This window comes from Candida orthopsilosis (assembly GCF_000315875.1).
Source record: "Candida orthopsilosis Co 90-125, chromosome 1 draft sequence".
Lineage (NCBI taxonomy): Eukaryota > Fungi > Ascomycota > Pichiomycetes > Serinales > Debaryomycetaceae > Lodderomyces > Lodderomyces orthopsilosis.
Window position 1 is genome coordinate 496,399 of NC_018292.1, and position 22,358 is coordinate 518,756.

Consider the following 22,358-nt stretch of genomic DNA (forward strand, 5'->3'; position numbering starts at 1 on the left):
CTCAAAGTTTGAATAATCTATTACGCATATCTGCTTCCCTATCCTTTGCTGTCCTCTTTCTATTCGATGTTGTGGATGATCCATCATCTCCAAAGCTGTCAACGATTCGTTCATGAACCTTGGAAAGACCTACCCTTTCTCTCTCTGAGTTTAGTATATCTCTAATATTCAGCTCGCTAGCTTCCTTTATGGCTTCAAGATCAAACAATGCACGATACTTCTTTGTCTTTCCTTGTTTCCAAAGGTTAACCCAATGTGTCGCAGCACCTAATTCATCATAACTTCCATCGTGTTTCAAAGTGTTCCTTTGTTTGCAAATATTATACATCAATTCGTAAATGTCATTAGTAGGATGCAGCATATAATCTTCATAAGGCTTTCCCAGGCTGTCCTGCAAATTCAACAAAAATAGCAAATAGTCAGCCAAAACCACCGGATCTATGTACGAGTCATGAATACAGCCCACCAAACCCAATGTTAGCATTGTCTCGGGACTTTTCACAGTTGGCAAGAATATACCTGGAGTGTCGTAAACCATAATATCGGGATCTCTCGATAGTCTAATTATCTCACTAGTTGACCTCGTCACCCCGGGTTGTCCGCCAGTTTTGGCCACCTTTCTAACCTTTGTAGATACAGAATCTCTGTTTTCACGTCCTAAGCCAACTTGACGCATGGTATTTACCAAAGTCGATTTTCCAACATTCGGCATTCCGATAATCATTGCTCTTAGTCCTAATGGTGGTTTAGCATCAAAATTGTCGTATATCTGAGTCATCTTGTTAATTATTCGCTTGCAATCACCGCGATGGCGACAGTCGATAAACATAAACTCTTCATTCTTTGAGCTGTGCCATTTTTTTAATAGGTCAGGCTTCAATATGGACAAATCCTTCTTACTGTATAGTATTAGTTTGCGTTTAGTTGATAGTAGTTTGTCAAATAACACATTAGTGGTGGCTACTGGTGCTCGACAATCTCGTACTTCTAATATTAGATCCAACTGTGGGGCTAGATGACCCACTTTTGACAAAGCTTTTTGATGATGGCCCTTGAAGTTGGAAAGCGGGATGTTATAGTTTGGAAATGTGCTTCTGGGTGTAAATTTGGTCATGTTCTTGTTTGGATTGAAGAACAAGAAGTTGCAAAAAGAGAACATAATTTTCAGTTTTCGGGTTCGCAAATTTTATCAACCTCTTCTTGTCATCAATGCCGTTGGTAATATTTGTAGGATTTCCTTGCTCAGGGAAAACCACGTGGGCTACTGAACTCGTAAAGGAGCTAGAAAAGAGGATCAACTCATCAAAACAAACCCTGGAGCCGGGACATAATTATACAATAACCTATCATTCTGATCAAACATTGGGAATAAGTCATGATACTTACGAAGATTCGAACAAGGAAAAATTGGCCAGAGGGTCTCAAATATCTGCAGTGAAAAGGGATATCTCAAAAAACAACATTGTCATTCTTGATTCCATGGCGTACATCAAGGGATTCCGTTATCAATTGTATTGTGAATCAAAAGGAATGGCTACACCCCATTGCGTTATCCAAGTAACAGCCCCAATTGAACAGTGTCTTGAATGGAACGAAAAAAAGACTAAAGGGGATCAATGGGATCCTGGTTTGATGAAGCAGTTGCTGATGAGGTACGAAGAACCTAATAGTAACACTAGATGGGACTCGCCATTGTTTGAGGTTTTATCGGGCCATCCTGAGGAAAAGTTGCCCATCGACGATATATGGAATGCCTTGGTTCTTAAAAATGCGCCAACTCCTAACGCAGCTACAACGATACAAGCGACCTCTAACAACTCTTTTCTTCAAGAGTTGGACAGGAAAACCCACGAAGTTGTCTCACAAATTCTTCAACAGCAACAGCTTACGAATGGTGCTGTGGCTGTGAATGAATACGTGGTTGAGATCCCTACAGGCACAGTCAGTACCGCTCAACTACAAAGAATAAGAAGATCCTTTATTAGTCTCAACAGAATGAGAACAATCGAAGTTGGTCGAATAGTGCCTTTGTTTGTCGAATACATAAATAGAACTCTAAGTAATGATGAGTAAGTTACCTTTTTCTTTGCATTTTCCATTTAAAATAGGTTTTACCGTTTGCATCAACCATTTTCTTCTTGTCCCCTTTCTTCATCTTCTCCATATTCCTGCTCATTATATCTTCCACCTGACGTAATTCTCTCTCTTTTGCAATCGACCTCTGGAGTTGTTGAAACAGCTTGAGTTTCTTCTCATCTAATTTATCCTTTGCATCTATGTCAAAGTTCAGAGCGTTTACTAGGCCTGAGTTCGATTGTAATTGATTTAATCGAAGTCTATTTTGTCTATTTTCAACCAAAGATTCGTCGGTGTTGAAGTACTCCTCTGGCCTGAATGACTCCTGACTCTTGGCCGAGTCAACAAAAACAGTATGTTTACCAGACCCTTCGAAAAGCTTTTCATTTTGAAGACGTTTGATTTTGTTTGACTCATGTAAACGCATTGTTCGTATGTAGTTGATATCCTGTGTTTTTAGCAACTTGGCTTGATCAACGCTCAAGACTTCATTATCTCTATCAGATATGAGAATACCTCTATCATCGGTCTTTTTCTTCGTCATAGCATGGTAGTATTCGTCTGGGTTATGTGACTTGGCCTTCTCCTTCAATGCCTTGAGTGCGGCTTGTTTCTTGTGATAATCTGCAGCTCTTAGCCTATAGTCCTTCTTCTTTTCAAGCAAGCCATATTTAGCCCTGCTTGACTTTTGGGATCTCTCCCTATGCTGCTTTTTTTGTACATTGTGGACTAATTTGGCCATGGTAGTACCTATGTGAAGTATCTGATGAGCTAGATGAGCTTCGAAAATAATGTGCGGAACTTTTTCATTTTAAATTTTTTTTGTTTTTCTATGAACAAATTGATTTATCTGAACCTCAAGCATGTCCTTGAGATTGACACTATCGTCGCGATGCCTCAAGGCTCATATTCCATCGAAGCTAGTGGCTAATGTTTGCTGTACTAGTCGCTTCTCCACCACACTTAAGTTGCAGCAATCAGACCCTGCTCAAAAGAGTACAACACCGTGGTATTTAAGAAAAGAAAATACGTCTCAAATGGAACAAGTTACCTACGATAAAGTTCCAGAATTACCCAGTGAAACCCCTCAAAGTATCAAGGATCTACTTAAGTTGCTAACTGAAAAGTACGGTCTTACCAATTTGAAAGTTTATGACTTGGCTTCCCTTCCCTCAGATCACCCCAAAAGCACAGATGAACAATCTCCTGAAAGATTCATTATCATTGCATCTGGAAAGTCGGAAAAGCATATATACAAAGTATCGTACGAACTCAAACAGTACATAAAGCACGAATTTGGATATTTGCCCCGTATTGAGGGTATGACGTCGAACTCAATAAGTTCTAGAACACACAGGAGGTTAGCTAAAAGAGCTAGACAAGGACCACCAGCAACTCATAACGATTTTGGAATTGGTGCAAATTCATGGGTCAGATGCGACTTAGGCATTGACGGTGTTGTCGTGCATATCTTAAGTGATGACCGAAGATCGGAATTGAACTTGGAATCACTTTATGAAGAAGATGGAGATGTGGAAGCTGCTGCTCCAGAAATATTCAAGAGGAATTACGAAGACGCAGAAAGTGTATTTTTTGGGTTACGAAAGCATTTTCATACCCAATCTAAGCTTCAAAATGTATCGGAGTTGCGTTCGATAACCATGGCTTGTGTTGGACAACCATCGCAAAAAATACTTGAACTGTACAAAAGTGATTTTGACTCCAAGTTCACTGGTTCAACAATACAGGAATGGTCAGAAAAGTTTGCATTCTATAAACAACTTTACTTGAAAAATCCACTGGTCGCTGCGCTCACGGATGTCGAAAAGAGTCTACTCGATAAGCACTCTTCAATCAACTTATTAGGAGAAAATATCCATTGGAATCAGGAAATAGTGAATGATGTGATAAAATATATGGAGCTTTTGTTGGATCTGACGGAGCCTTTGCCAGCGGCTGAAAAGCTTGCTTTTCTTTCCAATTTCATTTCGTGCCTTACCACCTTTTCAGAGGATGAGATCCACTTTTTTGCCGTTGACAAGTTTCAAGCTTTATTATGGTCTTTGACTTGTGACGAGTATCTTCCTATTGACGCAGCACGCTTACATACTATCCTTCGAACAGGTGAAGGATTGGAACCAGAAAACCGCCAAATTATTCAAGACCCAAAAGCTGCGCAAAACGTGAGGGAACTTCTTAGGAGTATCAACTTTTCCAAGCGAGGAGCTATACCACTATGGCTACGAGAACAAATGCTACATACCTATGCCAATACCAGAAATTGGAGCTACTTTTGGAAAGAATGGGATATGATTCAACAAAGTTTAAGTACGCCTGCTGAGATTTTGTTCATGCAAACGAAAACAATACTACTTCTAGCAATGATTAATGATAAAATTGCATTACGAGACTTTTTCTGTAAATTCTGGGACAATTCAAACAGTCTGTCATTTGTGGATCAATGGCAAAAAAACGGTGCTCAACTTAATACCAAACAGGAGAAAGTTGCGTTGAAGAAGGCGTTGAGTATGATTCATCAAAATCATGGATCTAGTACTTGGTTTGAAAATGCTCGCGTATTCGCTACCACCTTGTAAATAGAAACCAAAAAATAAATACTCTTTTCGTATCTACAATTGTAGCAGCACGCGTCATATCACTTGCTGCAATGAGTGACGATATTTTCAAGGTCAAACAGCAAATCAAGGATTGGGAGCATAAATTTAAGGTGCGGCATGGAAGGCTACCCTCAAAAGTGGATGTCCACGATAATCCCAAAATCAAAGCGTTATACTCCAAGTACAAATCTACTAAAGTGAGTAAACACGTTTCCACGACCAAGGACAAACCTACTTCCAACAGTGATGCAGATGAAAAGGAAAATATGTTTCCGACACCAAACGGAGAGTTGGGTCCCACGCCACAAGCAAATGGGAGGGTGCTATCAATATTCGACTTCCAATTGACTCCACCAGAATCATCTCCTTTGAAGAAGAGGTCTACAAATGCTCCTGATGTTGAAAACGACATCGATTCAATTCCTCCTGATGCTACACCTGTAAAGTCAAAGCGAAGACTATCGTTTTCCACACCAACAAAGGCTTCTTCTGAAAGTAGCCCCACTACGATTTCGAAGAAACTTCAGCAAGCAGCAGAAACACCAAGATATCTCAAATCGACAGCTACCCCTATATTTAATAAAAATGTGGTGAACTTTCTGATATCGCCTTCTCCTTTAAAGCCAAACAGACTAGGAAGAAAACTAATGGATGTGTACAATATGTCTATAAAGGAAATGGATCATCGAGATGCAGAAGATTTGATAGACATAAAGGAGGTAGAGGAGTCTGATGAAGTCGCATCTGATAGCCAACCTATTGTCAAACGGAAAACACAGAAGCGTCAAACCAGGCGCTCCAAGATGGCCCCTAGGCCAATTCTTGAGATCGATTCTTCGGATGAAGTTGATGTCCAACAGAAGATGTCCAACTTGGAGGAAAGGGAGAGAGCTGCATTGGCTGCTTATATGAACTCTGACAGTGAATCTGAATCTGATGTGTTAGAAAATGGCCACATGCATGGAAGTCCAGTTAAGAAAACTAGGAAGCCAATTGCTCAAAACTACAAAAGACTCAAAATAAATGATCCAAGATCACGACGCTTTAAACAGCGAATGAGAAGATAGAAGGCTTTATAACATTGTTGCTATTAACTCCGTTGTATCTTTATTTGACTCAAACTGTACTCGAGGCTTTGTCTTTTGTTTAAACTCGGTGTTTGGCTCGGATTGCACATTAGAGTTTGAAAAATACACAGGCTTCCCCCATTTAATCTTATCTTGATCGTAATCCCACACTAGGTCACTCTTGTCCTGCATCTTCTTTGAAATTTTTATTTCGTCCATCAACTGTAGCTCATCCAGTGAGAGCTCCTCCTTAACGGTGGCGTATTTTTCCACCATTACAACTTTGCCATTTTTGATAACCATTTCAACCTGTTTTTCACCTTTTCTTTGACGATCTTTCTCCTTTTTGTCCTCTCTGGCTAACCTCTGTTTTCTTTTCAAGTTAAGCGCACGCTCCTCTGGGGATAGCCATATCGACTGGGTTGGCATTTCAAAATCAGATGCATTGTCTATTATTCTTGTTCTCTCGGCTCCGGTTTCTTGGAAATTCAATAACGTTTCTAGTCTTGCTTTGGCGGTTTCTAGATCCTTATCCAGTTCGGTATTGGTTTCCACCTCAGCAACAATATCCGGTTCAACCTCTTTCACTTGGTCTCTGGTTTTCATTTCTTTCTCAGCTAATTTAAATGCTCTATCCTGAGCCTCCCAGAATTTCTCGCCAGGATTCATCTTGACAACTATCTTCTTTTTGGGCTTCGATTGACTAGGGGCCTCAGTTCTTTGTTCCCGATTAAGTAGCTCCTTCTTCTCCTTATGCAACAATTGGATTATAGCGTCCTTATCGCTGGCTGGTATTAAGTCGTTTCCACAGAATGAGCATGGCTGCAAACCTTCCTTTGTGCATATAATTTTACCACAATTTAGGCAATTTGGTGCAATTTCGAATAAAGGATGTTTTCGAGCCATACAGTTGCAAACTCGTCTAGTCTCCCGCTCACTATCTTCCTTGAGCTCCAAATCATACAACGCAGATTCAATGTCTTGTAAATTTGTAAGATTCTTCTTATTTAGTTTCTTATCTGGAACACTTTTCTCTTTGAGAAGTTGAGAAGTTGTTATGGAGCCTTTAAATGGCATTGCTTTTCTTTAGAACGAAATATACCAACTGTGGCTAGCAATATCACACAGAGATAGGTGAAGGGGAGTGGAAAAGTGAGTGAGTAAAAATCTCTCAACAAAATAATTTGCGAGACAGCGCAACTACTCATCGGATACAGCCACACAAATACAATGTCCACTTTAGCCACCAATGACTCCTCCACCCAGATCAGGACCTTGTACAAGGAGATCACACTACTAAAAAAACTGATAAGTGAAAAACAAACTGCACATAGTTCAAAAAAGAAAAAGAAGAATAAGGTAAGTAAACCCAAAAATTCCAAGCGATCCTTTCACAACCCTTCGCTTGTGCAGAATAGTAGCGCGCCAAGCTCCCATTCTCCTAATAGGGGTGTTGAAAATGGTGTATCTAATGCACAACCTCAGCAACAATGGGTTGTTTCAAGTGATGGGAAATCAGTGATTAGTGCCAGAATATTTAGGGGCGATTTAAACAAATTGAATGAACTGTCAAGTAGATTAGCTCAAGAAGAGCAGATGGAAAAGGCAAGGGCAATTGCCAAGTTAAAGAAGAAGTTAGCCAAATACAAGTACAAGTATGCCATGTGTGACCGAGTCTTGATCAATGGAGAGAAGTATTCAGTTGTGGAGAATGGCTATATGCTCTTTCCCTTGACCTATTACAAAAACGCAGGCGACGACGTTTTCTGGAATGATCATTGGTATAAGGCTACAAAGTCAGGTTACTACAAAATGCAAGGTTGCTCAAGAAAGTACGTATATCGGTGTGTCAAGATATACATCACCATACTAACTGATCTAGGAAACTGATGGAGGGTTGTCGCTACTTTACAGAATCAGGTACGTATTTTAAATCTAAAAGGATGGGATATATTTTACTAACTCGAAGGGTATTTTTGTTGAGCCTTTTTGATCATTTAGGATTTTGTGCAAAAGGTTCAAATTGTGGATACAAGCATGACAAGGCAAGGATTCGAATATGTCCTTTCTTTTTGAATGGTAGTTGTACAAATAGCAACTGTTTATTAAATCATAATCTAAATCATCACAACACACCCTTGTGCTACTTTAAAATGGAGAAGCGATGTACAAATTCTCAATGCAGATATAGTCACTTGGCTCCAGAATATTCCGGAGATCCAAACTACGAGATTAGTATCTGCAGACCTTTTGCAGTCGGCCATTGGTGTCCAAGGGGTAGGAATTGTCCTTTCTTGCACGTTTGGAATTGCCCAGATTATGATGAAGAGTTGAATTGTCCTAGAGGTGACACATGTACATTGAGACATTTATTCACATTAAGGATGCAGGACAATATAAGCACAAAACCAAATGTGTATATCCGAGATCAAACTTTGGTGCAAGAAGAAGAGGAGCCGGTTCCGTCCTCTTCAAAAATCAATGTCAGCAGTTATACTGTTGATCCTAGTGTGTTGTTTGCCACTGACACGAGCGGGAATTATCAGCATTACATTGACCAAGTGCTATTTAACAATAAAAAGATCGAGCCCGCTCCCTCCACACTGTTTTTGATAGAAATTTCGTCCGATGAAGAATGTTTATCTGAGTCAGAAGATGAAAGTATAATGGTGAAAAAAGAAAAGGATTATGATGGAAATTTTGTAGAGTTTATTGATTAGAGTATATATAGCTGAATATATATATGTATTATAACAACCGTTAGAATACTTTGTTTCATATAAATGAGTTGACTCTATTGGTGACTTGACTACATTTTCCCCTGCAGAGGTGTTCGGCGGTTGTGCATAGAAGAAATTCAAAATGTGTTGCAAATTCGAATCTACACTAACTCTCCCACATCACTCTCTTGTAGCGACACTATATTTATCAACTCATACAATTTTAATCTCAATCTCAATCATAATCACATTAATCTTTCAAGTCACCACTTTGCACAAATGTCAAACATAGCTCTTTCGTACTACAACGATTCACCGCCAAAGCACGTCACAGTACATTCATATCAACAAAGATATCAAATAATCAGCAACCTTGGAAATGGAAGCTTCGGCACTGTTGAGCTAGCCAGGATCAAATTCCCCAAGGAAGAATTGCTCTGCACGCACATCCATAAATCAGGAACATTGTTGTATCCACTAGATGATTCTAAACGGAACACATCAAATCTTGTTGCTATCAAGACTATGAAGAAAAAGCTTCCATCTTTGCATGACTATGCTAAAGTCAAAGAAATTAAATTCATTTCAAGTGTTCCCTCGCATCCCAATTTAGTGCAGATATTTGAGATTTTCATTGACGATTTGGACCATCAATTGCATATTACCATGGAAGCGCTTAATCAGAATTTGTATCAGCTAATCAAGTCTCGGAAGGGGACCAGATTTTCATCAATGACTTTAAGGAGCATTTTGACCCAATTATTACAAGCTATTAAGCATATCCATCATCACCAATACTTTCATCGTGATGTCAAACCTGAAAATATTCTTGTTATCCCAACCGCTCACTATTATGGATCGAAAGAATCGGTGCCAGCGTACAGACGAAATGATAACTTCCTCATCAAGTTGGGGGACTATGGTTTGGCTCGTCATGTAAATACCATGAGACCGTATACAGGCTATGTGTCAACAAGGTGGTATCGATCTCCCGAAATACTATTGAGACAAAACAAGTATGGCTGTGAGATTGATATTTGGGCCTATGGAACAGTCGCTGCGGAGATTGTTAATTTCGCCCCATTGTTTCCTGGTGCTAATGAAATGGATATGCTTTGTAAAGTCATTCAAACTTTAGGGAGCCCAACACTTCCAGGAAAAGTAGACCAAGAGTACTGTGTTCCAATTGGGGGATACTGGCCACAAGCTGCAATTTTGAGTCATGCTCTTGGACATCTGTTACCATTTGACCGAGGATTTACACGTGCTCAAATTCTTCCTGATGCTGGACGTGAGTTATGCGACGCGATAATGTCATGTTTGCAATGGGACCCTATCCTGAGACCAACTGCTCAAGAGCTTGCATGTTTTGAGTATTTTTCTAAATAATAGCACCCTTGTATGTATATATATATATATTTGCTTTATAGAACTTGCCAATAGATTGAAAGAACGAAACTTGAAAAAAGTTTGGAAGCTTCTAGCGCTACCTAAAATAGAGAAGTCACTGGTTTTACCAGTTTTGAAGTTTATGGGTCACATTTCTAGATCTCTACTACCTGAGTGGAGTGTTCTCTATAAGTATCGTACAAGGTAGATTCTTATTTCCGTACAACTCAGCAATAACGTGGTGGCGTAAACATTTCTACTAAGAGCGTTTTCCCCACAAAAATACGAAAGGCGCGATCATTCTTTTGTCAACCGTCGGGGGCGGGCGAGGCAACGCAAACCCAAAAAGCTTTTAAAAATCTTAAAAGCGCCTCAAATTACCTAATGATCAGATATATCACATATCACCCTACAGTCTAATATTCTAATGTGTATCACTATCGCTACTACAAGCCATCCCGATTATCCATTCATACTTCTTTCCAATAGAGATGAGTTCTTTAAAAGACCTACTAAGCCTGCCCAGTTTAGGCTGATTAATAACAACGAAAAAGTGTTGGCTCCTCTAGACCTTGCTAGGCCAGAGCATGGGACATGGATTGGAGTAACAACATCGGGAAAGATTGCAGTATTGGTAAACTACCGTGATATGGATACTGAGAGTATGTTACTCACCGCCACAGTTATTTATTGAGAATTGCAAGTTACTAACACTCGTGTATAGGCACCATGAAACAAGTATCGAGGGGTGTGCTTCCATTGAGTTATTTGGAGGCAACCAAATCAGATGATGAGTGGAGAGATAGTTTTTCAACAGAGGTGCAAAATGGCAATGCTACTCTTGACTTGAAGAACATTGGTGGCTTTACCTTGTTGTATGGTTCGTTAAGGATCAGACCTGGAGGTGGTATGGATCATTTGAACATCTTAAGTAATAAGGGACACCATGGAAGAGTGTTTGAGGGGAGAGGAGGGCTGCAAGGGGTGGAAGATCTTGATCCTATTTCAACAAAGACCACGTTTGGGATGTCGAATTCTCTTTACGACGATCCTTGGAAAAAAGTTGAACTTGGCGAAAAGATGCTCGAGGGTATTGTTGCCGACTCGGTTAAAAATCTCCCAACTCAAGATCAACTAGTTGAAGAGTGCTTCCAATTACTAAGTCACGATACATATAATAGAGCAATTATGAAGCAACACGATTTTGATGTCAAGGTGATGGAATTGAGAAACTCTATATTCATACCACCACTTAAGCGCGAGGGTGTAGAGAGTCATTTGGTCTCAATTGGCGATTATTATGGCACTAGGACCCAAACTATAATATTGTTGGACAAATTAGGTAACTTAAATTACTACGAACGAAATTTACATTCATCAGATGTGCCTAAGGTCGATAAACCAGTGATAACATCGAGATATTCGTTTAATATATATAGGAATTAATGTATGGGGTTTAATAAAAGTATAGTTGGTTTGAAAATTTAGTTTAATTTGGATTTAAGAGCTAAAGTATTTTCTATTAAATCCGAAATTGCGCAAAAAGTTTTCTCTTCGCAACTTAAAATTATCAGGCCCTATTCAGATAAGAGTAACGTCCAAGAACTAAAATTATCCATAAATATGCCATTTGAATACCTTAACACTAATCCAAAGACAAGAGTCTATCATTCGCCACGTAAAAAATCCCTGTCTTCAACTAATGATATCCTTATCATGATACCGGGAAATCCGGGTCTTGTTGGATATTACATCACCTATCTCGACTACATTCAAAGAGCACTTCCACAATTTGAAATATTTGGTATGGATTATTTAGGTTTTGGCAAGCTACAAAGTACTAAACAACAACATATTTACGCTGTTGAGGAGCAAATCAATCACAAATATGAGGTTATTAAACATAAAATCGAGCAGCAATCAATCAAGCCCAACTTGTATTTCTTAGCTCATTCTTTGGGAGGATTCATTACTCAACGGACCATAAAAAAACTATTGGAAGATAATGATTTGAAAGGTAAGTTCGAAGTTAAATTCAATGGAATGATCACACCAACGACAAATGATATTGCTGGGTCAGAATCAGGGACCAAATTGACTAAATTAATTAATGCCAAGATACCAATAGTCGGGTTAGCAATGACTTTTGGGTCTTTGTGCTCGTATATTCCAGAAACTGCCCAACGGTATATCCTCACCCATCATTGGACTCCACCGAAACAAGTGATTGAAGAAGGATCCAATCATGAAAATGTTGGGTTAGAAAATTCACTTGAAGCAACACTTGAACTTATAAACTCACCTAGCGCTATTAATCAAGCTCTAAACATGGCAAAAGACGAAATGCAGGTGATTACAGATCTGGATGAAGTTAATGATTGGATGTATACTAACAACCAATATTCATTTAAGAATTGGTGTTTCTTTGCTCAACAAGATCATTGGGTTTCTAATGAAACTAGAGATTATTTAATTTCAAAATATGGTAATCTGAATCCCAAAAGAAATAAATTTGAAATTTGTGAAAATGTTGAAAATCCAATCAAACATGCATTTGTGTTAAATCAAAGTAAAGAATTTGCTGAAATTACAATCGACCGAATTAAACAAGCTGAGAATTGTTGGGTTAAAGTAGACTAAATAGAGAATAGAGGGTTTACCGAATTGAGTTGTCGTTTGTCTTCGTAAATGTTTTGTGTTAGATCGGAGGCGGCTGCTTATACTGTTCTTGTATTGTGAATCATCACACGAGGATGAGTGCGTATGACTCTCATCCCTGCAAGAAAGTTGACTCAGAGTCATCTTTCCAGGCAATTTATACATCTTAACTATGTATGTTTGGAGGTATTTCGGTAAATTCCCCAACAGAAAAAAATAAAAATAAATTGCAATCTATAAATCTTTTAATTTCCTGTAGACCTTTTTTTTGCAACTTTATACGTTCATTGCAATTAATTATTACTCAAAAAGGATTGAGTTCATCCATAAGGTTAGTGTATAAAAGGGAATGGAAAGAGCCTCTCCTGTTTAATTTTTTTGTTTTCAAATTATTCCTTTCGAACTTACAGGTATGCAAAGTATGACTTCCAGTTCAGATCAAGGATCGAGGTCCAAATCACTTGAGGTTGAAGAAAATCAAATTGATCACTATGATCAAGAGATGCATGACGATTTGGATAAACATGAATTAAACAAAATCTACCGTAAGTTGGATTTCCGTATCATTCCAGCATTATGGTGTCTTTATTTCCTTACTTCATTTGGTTCAAATTGTTATGGTTTAACTTTAACCATGAATGCTGAAGTTGGTCATTCGTTAACTCAATCGTTGAATTTGAGTTCAAAACATACATCTACCGCATCAGCTTTATATTACGTTGGTTATATCATCTTTGATGTTCCTATGAATCTTATCATGACTAAAGTTAGTCCTCAATCATGGTTAGCAAGAATTGTCATTACAGTAGGATTAGTGTACACATGTTATTGTGCTTTGGATAGTGCTGGTGGTTTGATAGCTGTGAGATTCATTAGTGGTGTAGTTGGTGCTGGTACATGGCCAGGGATGAGTTACTATGTCTCACTTTGGTATCCTAATGACAGAGCCACAAGAAGAATTGGTTATTATTTTACTGCAGCACAAATTTCTGCTGCAGTTGCTGGGTTAGTTAGTGCGGGTTTCCAAAAGATTGATGGAAACAGAGGATATTATGGTTGGCAATGGATGTATTTGACATATGGTTCAATTACGATTGCAGTGGGAATTTCTTTACTTTGGTGGTTACCTGATAGACCATTCAATATTGTTCAACAATCAGAGAATAAGATTAAACAATTTTATAATCGATACTTTACCCCATCTCATCCATTGACTGCGACTGAAAAAGAGTTACATAGGAGGGACATTGAGTACAGATACAAACTACTCAAATGGACTTGGAGAGACGTTGTTGCCATTATTACTGATTTACGTATTTGGCCATTGATTATGATGTATTTTGGTGTTGTTGGGACAGGATTTGGTTTAGCAGTGTTTGGATCGACAATTATAAAAACAAATAACCCTAATTTGACGTCGATCCAGGTTTCGTTATTATATGCACCAATTTGGTTATTTGACTTGGGCGGTATATTGACAATTACTCCATTTGCTGATAAATATAAAAAGTTTAGACCAATGATCTTTTGTGGTGCGTGTATTATAATTATTATTGGTATGGTGGTTACAACTTTTGCTCATGGTCCATGGAATAAGTATGCTGGGTTATTAATTGCTGGTTATGGTTTGGGACCTACTGTTCCAATCTGTATGTCCTGGTCAGCTGAGGTCTTCTTCCCTAGGTATGGAGATGTTGGAACAGCAGTTAGTGCAGCCCTAGTTAGCGGGTTAGGAAATTTGGGTTCGGTAACTGCCACTTATGCCTTGTATTCTGGTTGGCCCGAAGATAAGGCTAGATTGTACCGTGACTCCAATATGATGTTGGTATTGATTACAGGAGTTAGTATCATTGCTTGTGGAGTTTGTTATTTGATTAAGGATAAAGTTAGAAATGTTCCAAACGTCGATGACAAAGAGCAAGAGGTTGTTGAGTATAATTAAATGGATTAAGATGTATATAGTGGGATGAATTAGCGCATGTCTCCTTATTTTAATTTATTAAACATTTTGAAATGGTGCTTCTGTAAGATTGTCGTTGTAAGTAAACTCTTGCAACCAGTTGGTATCCCAAATGTGTGCTGTGTCATGTCGTGTTTAAAGTTGCGACATGACATTACGTCACGGAAATATGTGAAAGCATAAATAGAGCAACTTAAAAATAATAATATCTTTATGTGCAACATTACCCGCTTGCTATTTTGACTTTATTTATTGTGTTATTGTTACATATCCGAAAACCATACGTCTTGTTGTACAACTTCTTAAATACTAAAAGCTCTCACTCCTATTCAGTAGACAATAGCATATCTTTTTAACAGGTGATAAACAACAGAAGCACGCAACTCTACTTTGGATTTTACAATTTGGAAAGGGATATATTTAAGGTAAGGAGCTATCTTACTAATCCTCCTATTAGTAATCTTACAGTTTTGTGTAGCAACCGTCTTAGTCGGCGTTTAACCTTGTTGGGTGTTTTTCCGAATCTTTGTGTAATATCCATCGTTGCTTATTATTTGTGCCCACATATTCACACGGAAACTTCTATTGAAAAATGATCTAAGTATCTGTTTTAGCGATACTCTAAGCGTGTTGTTCTGTACACTACTACTAATAACGCTTCTTCTATTATTATTATTGTGGAACTCGGTCGAACAATTAATTATAAATAGTCAGGCTATTTTCGTAAGTCTGAAAACAAATTATTTACCTCAATTGAAGTCACAATTCATTTCAATTTTTTATCATAGGTGCCAAAGTAGCAAAATGAAAGCAGCAGTAATCAGTGGATCCAAAGACCCTCTCTTTGAAGTTAAAGACGTACCAGTTCCAGAAATATCTGACCATGAGATCCTCATCAAAGCCAAGTCATTTGCCGTTAATCCAACCGATTGGAAACATGTTGAGTTTCAATTTGGTAAACAAGGAGATATATTAGGTAGTGATGTTAGTGGAATTGTTGAAAAAGTTGGTGCTAAAGTTGACAATTTCAAAGTTGGTGATTACGTCAGTTCGTTTATTGTTGGTAATGTCTCACCCAAGAATGGAGCTTGGGCTGAATATGTTGCTGCTAATCCATTGGGAACTGTCAAATATCCAAAGTTGGTAGAAGATCCTACAAAGACTGAATCAGGTCCAATCAAGACTTTTGAAGGAGCAGCTAGTACTACTTTAGGTTTAGTTACAGTTGGTTATTCGTTTGCTTATTCATTAAAGATTCCTGAAAATTTCATTGAAGGAGATTTCATTTTAGTTTGGGGCGGTGCCACTGCCACTGGTATATTGGCTATTCAATTGGCAAAATTGATTTATGGTTTAAGAGTAGTTGCCACTGCATCCCCCAAAAACCACGAATACCTTAAATCTTTAGGTGCTGAATATGTCTTTGATTATAATGATGATCAAGTTATTAACAAGATTAAAGAAGTTGTTGGAGGGTCATTGAAATTTGGATTTGATACAATTGGATCTCCTGAAACTTTTCAAAAAACTTATGATGCAACTGCCAACTCCGAAGGTACAATTTTTCTTGATTCAACCTTGTTCCAAGACGGCACCAATATCAAATTGAATGAATCTAGAGATAATTACAAGATTCATTGGGGTCATACTTTGGCTTATCTTGCAATTACAAAGACCAAGTTTTTCGGTAAGGATTTATACCAACCCGACGATTTATTGAAAGATTATGAACCTTGGTGGACTGAAGTTTTACCTAAATACATTGATAAAGTGAAACATGCCAATTTGAAAATTTTGTCCCCTGGTTTACAAAGTGCAGGTGAAGCTTTGAAGTTGTCTAAAGAGGGTGTTTCTAATGTTAAAGTTGTATTTGATACATAGCTTAGTATGTAATGCTTGGAAGGAGAAGAACTATCCAGTGTAGTATTTTGACCATAAGCTTAACTATCAAATCCTTTAGATGAATAATGATGCAAAAATATTAGCAAATGTAAATTGAACTTCGTTTTAACAATCTTTACATAAAGTAGTACCGATATGCCAATACTGATGCCTCGTATCATCCCAATATTATAACAAGTTTGAAATATCCTGATTACTAATAATTGTGAAAGGGGTTAGATGTTTTGTAAAGGGGTAAAGCTCAAATCATTACACAATGTCTAACTCTTGAATTCGTTTGCTATGAAATATAAAAGGATAACGAAATACACAACTACAACTTTCTTTTATGAACACTCTATAACAACCCCAATTACTCAACAATGAAGGCGACAGTCTACTCAGGAAATAGGCAATCACCCACCGAAGTTAAAGAATCCTTACCCATCCCCACAATATCGGCAGATGAAATATTAATCAAAGCTAAAGCATTCGCTATAAATCCAACAGATTGGAAATCAGTCCAAAACGGTACCAGTTCACAAGGTGATATTTTAGGATGTGACGTAAGTGGCACTGTTGTAGAGGTTGGTAAAAATGTACCTCATTTCGAGAAAGGTGATTTTGTAGGTGCATTTGTTGTCGGGAATATATCACCGAAAAATGGAGCATTTGCCGAGTACGTCGCTGCTAATCCATTTGGATGTGTAAAGTATGACCTGTTGGAAGATCGTGTTATTGAAAAGTCCAGTCCCATTACCACATTCCTTGGTGCTGCTAGCGCAACGTTGGGGTTGGTAACTGTTGGTGATTCATTTTCTTATCAATTGAAGATTGGTGAGAGGTATAGTGAAGGAGATTATATTTTGATATGGGGTGGTGCTACTGCCACTGGAATTTTAGCTATCCAATTGGCAAAACTGATTTATGGATTAAATGTTATAACCACAGCATCATCAAAGAACCATGAATACCTCAAATCAATAGGAGCAGACTATGTTTTGGATTATCATGATGAATATGTCGTTAACGAAATTAAAGAAATTGGAAGAGGATTGATTAAATTTGCATTGGATACAGTTGCTAATCCATCGACATTTCAACAAGTATATGATGCAACTAGTGAAGTCTCGAGTGAAGTATACCTTGATTCATTGTTGTTCCTTGATGCAAGTTCCATTAATTTGGACAAAAAAAGAGACAATTCGAAAGTTCATTACGGTAAATCTTTTGCTTATTTAGCAATCACTGAAACGAAGACAACTTCTAACGGCACATTTGTTAAACAACCTGACGATATGTTGAAATATTATGAACCTTGGTGGTTTGATATTTTCCCAAAATATAAAAACCAGATAAAACATGCTAGGTTGAGAGTGTTGTCGGATGGATTGAATAGTGTTGATGAAGGATTTAGATTATCTAAACAGGGGGTATCTAATGAGAAGATAGTATTTAGTATTTAAAGAATAGATTATCGGTATTACTCTTTCAACTAGTAGCCAGTATACTCGACATGTCATGAAAAGCTTGTACACGACACTGAAACATAAAATAGGAGAAAAATAAAACGAAAATAAAATACATGACTCTTTTTATATGCAGTATCAACAACCATCTTTGTTTTTGTGTAAACCTAGTGAGCCACAGTTTCTCCTTCTGAGAAAGAAAATTTAGAGTCTAGAGCTGAAGAGAAAGGGTCTTTATTATTATATTTCATTCACTAACTCCTTATTATTATTATTATTATTATTACTATTACCCAACAGCGGATTCTTTGAAACTCCCGATTCTCACTTCCTATATATGTAAAGTTGAAGTTCACGCTCTTCCCAACGTAGCTGATAAAACATGTGGACAAAAACCGATAAGTGTCAAAACATTACATTCTAAGACATGGCACAGAAAAGGAGAAGAAAAAACAAAATCAGAAAAAAAAAAGAAATTGGAGTTCACAAGAATAAGCGACATAACCTTAAAACCGTTAATCAAGTAGAAAAGTTTGGTCACTCAATACAAATGAGATAACCAACAAGGAATTCTTTTGACAGGTGTTGTTTATGAAAAAGAATTAATTGGAGCGATTTTATCGTTAATCAAACATAGAATACCTCAAGTCGATAGGTTGGAGTTACACTGTAACTTATGAACATACACAGATATTTTACTAACCAGTGTGTTGTTAATTGTTAATCACAATGTATTTTAATATAACCTTTCTTCCAAAATCCCTTCTCTACAGGTATAGATAAAAGAGCTGGTAGCGCTATACCATCTGCTGTGGTTCATTTACTAGCTTTAAGCGTCCGCTGTAACTACTACATCAACATTGCCATGAACAATTTGTAGGTAGAAAGCTGCTTATTTTAAAAGTGGATGCAATGGCATATATCTCTGTTTAAAATTGAAGAAAGGGAGAAGAGAGTGTGTATGAGATGGTGAATGTGTACTTAAACTACCACATTAAGTACAAACATCTCATTCTATTGAAGCTTTCTTCAAAATAACGCCCCTTTGAACAGCACGTGACTGTATAACAGCATCCAATCATTATGAGATTTGTAGCCAATCGTCACTTTATGTAGCACGAACTTATCCGATATTAATAGTTAATTAATTAAAACATAACACATTTTAGAATTTAAAAGCGCAGAAACAAAACAAAAGAAACAGAAAATAATAGAAAAGAGATCATTCACAGACAAACAGACAAAACAATCAATCAAAGTTATCTCGCTCACACAAAAGAGAAGAATAATCACCTAAACTTTTTCAAATCCGTATCAAGCCACCAGTACACTATTACAACAACTAGAGATAACTGCAGATTACTTCTTATCTCATCTCCATAATAACGACAACATCCAGGAATAAGCATCTCTTCCTAACCTTTTGCATCACAGCCACATATATTCATTAACAAAGAGTTTGACATTTTTCTTTTTTTTTTTCACTGATTTTGACAACCAAAAGTGATCAGTCTGGTCATCCATTTTTCAACAACATACACCATTATATACACAAGCTTACTCTTGTTGCTTTAGAGATTCAACAACCTCGCTATACAAAGGTTGTACTCTATAATTATTCAAGCACTTCAGCAGTTTTACGTGTTGAGTGTGCAGCATAGGAGACCCTATTTTGGTTTTGACAAAGTCACGTCTAATACACCGTGAATAATATTCCATACATCAAATCGTCATTTGCATTTCCGTATTTTATTTTGGCTTTGCCCTTCGTTTCATCACAGTGCACCACGATCGTTTATCTTATCTTCCCTTATATTTTGCTTCGATTAAGGTAAAGTTATGGAACCTGCATCAACCATATCATTAAACTTCAACTATGATAACCAATCCGATCATTCGTTATTCAAGTTATGGAAACTAACCAACGATTTACTGTATGTAAAATGCACCAATATATCAACAACTGAAAGACTCAATAATAGATCTTGGAGACTACTTAATCAACGTGTATTGAGACTCTGCCGACATAATAGAACCCAGGGCGCCACCAACCAAAACACATGTAATTCAAGGATGAATGACGAATTAAATGACTTGTTTAAGGAGAACTTGAAAGATTTGAAGCCAAAAACATCCCAATTTTTGACGGAAAGACCAACATTGTTCAGTCATTCATCGAATTTTAGTCTACAAACCAGAAAACGGAGCACACAGACGAGTTTGGAGTCGTTTTCATTGGAAAAACAGTTCAGTTCTTTAGGTGAAGGTCATGTTCATCGGGATGAGCATTTAGCCGAATCGGATATGTCAGACATTTCAGAAATATCTGATGATTATGAGGAGGAGGAGGAGGGGGAGGGCGAAGAGGAAGAGAAGGAAGATTTGTCAAAACACGAAGAAGAAGAGTTTGCTTTGAGTGGTGAAAATGCTGAAGAGCCAAGCATCACCAAAACTGCTTCAAGTCCGAGATACATCGTGGATACTTTCGAGAACGCATCCACACGACCAAAATTAGCATCACTGATTCATTCTGATAGAATATCACCACAAAATATTCATCGTAACCAAAGTGATACTTTTTACTTGGGAAGCTCTTCATCTAGTTCTAATCATCATGACCAATCTATCAAAACTCATTCAACTGCATTAAATCCAAAATCATCACCATTACGTCAAGTGACGGCAGAAAAAGTTTGTCCGGAAAAAAAGGATTCCTCAACACTGGCACCACATAGTAAGTCTGAGGAGTCTCAAGTTCCAATTCAACAACCCCAAGTACAGCGACAGAATTCGTTGTTCAATAATTTTAACTTCAAAGACAACTCTTCAGAAATTCTAAATGGGTCTAGAAAGACGTCAAATAATACCATTGATGAAATTGATCTACGTCATAATAATGGCTGCTGTTCTTCGACTGACGTCTCGGAAGATGAAGTTCTGGATGATGATGAAGAAGAAGAAGAGGAGGGGGGCGAGGAAGCGGGCATCAGAAACGAAGAGAAGGAGAATGACCATACAATAACACAACCAGACCCTTCCTCGCATGACATGAGCGTGGATCTTAATACTACAAGAAAAAACTCTACTGCCACTTCTGCCAGAGATGACAATGATAGTGAATGGGTCTCGGTATATTCTAGCTCGATTAATTCTACTGCAGCTTCTTCGAAAAGTGTACCAAAGCATCAATCCTTAAATTTTGCCAAGATTGAACCTCCGTCTTCTGTATTATCCAATGAAACTATATCATCAATGGATAACAAGAGAAGAAATTCAAATTCAACTCCAATACTAAATAAACCCAAGTCTTTATTGTCAGGATTGTTTCTTAATGAGATGGCTCATTCACAATCTTCTACACCGGCTCCAGTGACCGAGAAACCAAAATTGCTAAGGTCAACAACTACTGGTGTAATGACCATTGACGAAGAGAATAAACGGCCATCCCTAATTTTCACACGCAAATTCCCTTCATTTAGTGATATTCCTCGTATTGGTAAACGGGTACAATCTCCAGCATCAATGGCAACTAATAGGACTAACTCATCATCTTCAGCTTCAGAAAGTATAGTAGCTATTGATGTCGACAATAGCCTTGACAGCAGCAACACTCCCCTCAAGAAACAGGGTAGTAGCGTTGGAATCTCCGACATAAATGTATCAAAAGTTCCCACCGCCAAAACAGCTGCCGAAGAAGAGCACGAATTACTATCTCATAGTTTGAACAAGTTGTCCAGATCTGTGTCGCACCATTCCTTGATGAACATTTTATCAAAATCGTCCATCAATTTAAGTCGGATATACATCAATTCCATGACAAAATTGAAACCCGAAAGTAATAATAATCGAAACTATAGTGGTAATTTGAGATCATATGATACTTCACAATCAAAGGGAAAAATTGATGTCGACAAGGGAAATAGACCAACTTCACCTATAAATCAACAAAAGCCATCTGCTATTGAATCCACCCGCAAACAGTCACCTAGTTCATTAACCTCCGCATCGTCAATCCTTGTAAACTCGTCCAAGTCATTAGCTACACCTCCACCATCAGCTCCCCCAGTGCCTGAAATAACCACAACCGATACCTCAATAGACAACAGCAAGAAGGATAATCCCGCCACCAAAGTAGCATCAATCAAAGCAATGACAGATGAAGAAAAGGGGTTGATGGAGAATGAAGAGCTTAGTTCGTCACTACGTGAAGCATTATTAATTGATCACAAATTGGGCAGAGTTGCTATGCCTGATGGAGTGATGATTAGAAAATCTGTTGTTGGTGGTGACCTGAGTGATGATGCCGTATTTGATGATTATCATGCAAAAGGGTGGTAGTGGTGAAAAAAATGCTTGCCTTGTTAAGGTGATGCTATATATTTCCTTTGTATAATGTGAATAGCTCTTTGTAGATTTTCAGTGGTTTAATATATAATTGTTAAAATGTTAGAAAATGGAATCATGTTGATACTTGGTTTGGTGTGTAGATCAAATTGCAAAAAAAAATAATGTGTACAATT

At 37.7% G+C, this 22,358-nt stretch overlaps 14 protein-coding genes across 14 annotated transcripts; 11 read left to right on the forward strand and 3 right to left on the reverse strand. All coding sequences in view use genetic code 12, as the record gives it.

Annotated features, from left to right (window-relative positions):
* Position 1: 1 nt before the first annotated feature.
* CORT_0A02190 (Mtg1 protein) lies at positions 2-1,159 on the reverse strand (the record flags this gene model as incomplete). Its single annotated transcript, XM_003866002.1, has 1 exon — positions 2-1,159. One exon carries the CDS (start codon positions 1,157-1,159, stop codon positions 2-4), a length of 1,158 nt encoding a protein of 385 aa, XP_003866050.1.
* A 50-nt stretch (positions 1,160-1,209) lies between these two features.
* On the forward strand, positions 1,210-2,073 carry CORT_0A02200 (Kti12 protein; the record flags this gene model as incomplete). Its single annotated transcript, XM_003866003.1, has 1 exon — positions 1,210-2,073. One exon carries the CDS (start codon positions 1,210-1,212, stop codon positions 2,071-2,073), a length of 864 nt encoding a protein of 287 aa, XP_003866051.1.
* A 1-nt stretch (position 2,074) lies between these two features.
* Positions 2,075-2,818, reverse strand: CORT_0A02210 (hypothetical protein; the record flags this gene model as incomplete). The annotated part of the gene is made up of 1 exon (XM_003866004.1): positions 2,075-2,818. One exon carries the CDS (start codon positions 2,816-2,818, stop codon positions 2,075-2,077), a length of 744 nt encoding a protein of 247 aa, XP_003866052.1.
* A 121-nt stretch (positions 2,819-2,939) lies between these two features.
* Positions 2,940-4,673, forward strand: CORT_0A02220 (tRNA-Pro synthetase; the record flags this gene model as incomplete). Its single annotated transcript, XM_003866005.1, has 1 exon — positions 2,940-4,673. One exon carries the CDS (start codon positions 2,940-2,942, stop codon positions 4,671-4,673), a length of 1,734 nt encoding a protein of 577 aa, XP_003866053.1.
* A 71-nt stretch (positions 4,674-4,744) lies between these two features.
* CORT_0A02230 (hypothetical protein) lies at positions 4,745-5,761 on the forward strand (the record flags this gene model as incomplete). Its single annotated transcript, XM_003866006.1, has 1 exon — positions 4,745-5,761. One exon carries the CDS (start codon positions 4,745-4,747, stop codon positions 5,759-5,761), a length of 1,017 nt encoding a protein of 338 aa, XP_003866054.1.
* A 6-nt stretch (positions 5,762-5,767) lies between these two features.
* On the reverse strand, positions 5,768-6,838 carry CORT_0A02240 (hypothetical protein; the record flags this gene model as incomplete). Its single annotated transcript, XM_003866007.1, has 1 exon — positions 5,768-6,838. The coding sequence occupies one exon, from the start codon at positions 6,836-6,838 to the stop codon at positions 5,768-5,770; it is 1,071 nt and encodes a 356-aa protein (XP_003866055.1).
* A 153-nt stretch (positions 6,839-6,991) lies between these two features.
* CORT_0A02250 (transcription factor) lies at positions 6,992-8,481 on the forward strand (the record flags this gene model as incomplete). Its single annotated transcript, XM_003866008.1, has 3 exons — positions 6,992-7,593; positions 7,644-7,681; positions 7,763-8,481. The coding sequence occupies 3 exons, from the start codon at positions 6,992-6,994 to the stop codon at positions 8,479-8,481; spliced, it is 1,359 nt and encodes a 452-aa protein (XP_003866056.1).
* A 279-nt stretch (positions 8,482-8,760) lies between these two features.
* Positions 8,761-9,870, forward strand: CORT_0A02260 (Ime2 serine/threonine protein kinase; the record flags this gene model as incomplete). Its single annotated transcript, XM_003866009.1, has 1 exon — positions 8,761-9,870. The coding sequence occupies one exon, from the start codon at positions 8,761-8,763 to the stop codon at positions 9,868-9,870; it is 1,110 nt and encodes a 369-aa protein (XP_003866057.1).
* Positions 9,871-10,297: 427 nt separating this feature from the next.
* On the forward strand, positions 10,298-11,316 carry CORT_0A02270 (aminotransferase; the record flags this gene model as incomplete). The annotated part of the gene is made up of 2 exons (XM_003866010.1): positions 10,298-10,532; positions 10,595-11,316. The coding sequence occupies 2 exons, from the start codon at positions 10,298-10,300 to the stop codon at positions 11,314-11,316; spliced, it is 957 nt and encodes a 318-aa protein (XP_003866058.1).
* Positions 11,317-11,493: 177 nt separating this feature from the next.
* CORT_0A02280 (hypothetical protein) lies at positions 11,494-12,510 on the forward strand (the record flags this gene model as incomplete). Its single annotated transcript, XM_003866011.1, has 1 exon — positions 11,494-12,510. The coding sequence occupies one exon, from the start codon at positions 11,494-11,496 to the stop codon at positions 12,508-12,510; it is 1,017 nt and encodes a 338-aa protein (XP_003866059.1).
* A 430-nt stretch (positions 12,511-12,940) lies between these two features.
* On the forward strand, positions 12,941-14,470 carry CORT_0A02290 (membrane transporter; the record flags this gene model as incomplete). The annotated part of the gene is made up of 1 exon (XM_003866012.1): positions 12,941-14,470. The coding sequence occupies one exon, from the start codon at positions 12,941-12,943 to the stop codon at positions 14,468-14,470; it is 1,530 nt and encodes a 509-aa protein (XP_003866060.1).
* An 822-nt stretch (positions 14,471-15,292) lies between these two features.
* On the forward strand, positions 15,293-16,369 carry CORT_0A02300 (Ifr2 zinc-binding dehydrogenase; the record flags this gene model as incomplete). The annotated part of the gene is made up of 1 exon (XM_003866013.1): positions 15,293-16,369. The coding sequence occupies one exon, from the start codon at positions 15,293-15,295 to the stop codon at positions 16,367-16,369; it is 1,077 nt and encodes a 358-aa protein (XP_003866061.1).
* Positions 16,370-16,752: 383 nt separating this feature from the next.
* CORT_0A02310 (hypothetical protein) lies at positions 16,753-17,835 on the forward strand (the record flags this gene model as incomplete). The annotated part of the gene is made up of 1 exon (XM_003866014.1): positions 16,753-17,835. The coding sequence occupies one exon, from the start codon at positions 16,753-16,755 to the stop codon at positions 17,833-17,835; it is 1,083 nt and encodes a 360-aa protein (XP_003866062.1).
* Positions 17,836-19,677: 1,842 nt separating this feature from the next.
* CORT_0A02320 (hypothetical protein) lies at positions 19,678-22,176 on the forward strand (the record flags this gene model as incomplete). The annotated part of the gene is made up of 1 exon (XM_003866015.1): positions 19,678-22,176. The coding sequence occupies one exon, from the start codon at positions 19,678-19,680 to the stop codon at positions 22,174-22,176; it is 2,499 nt and encodes an 832-aa protein (XP_003866063.1).
* Between the last annotated feature and the right edge of the window lie 182 nt (positions 22,177-22,358).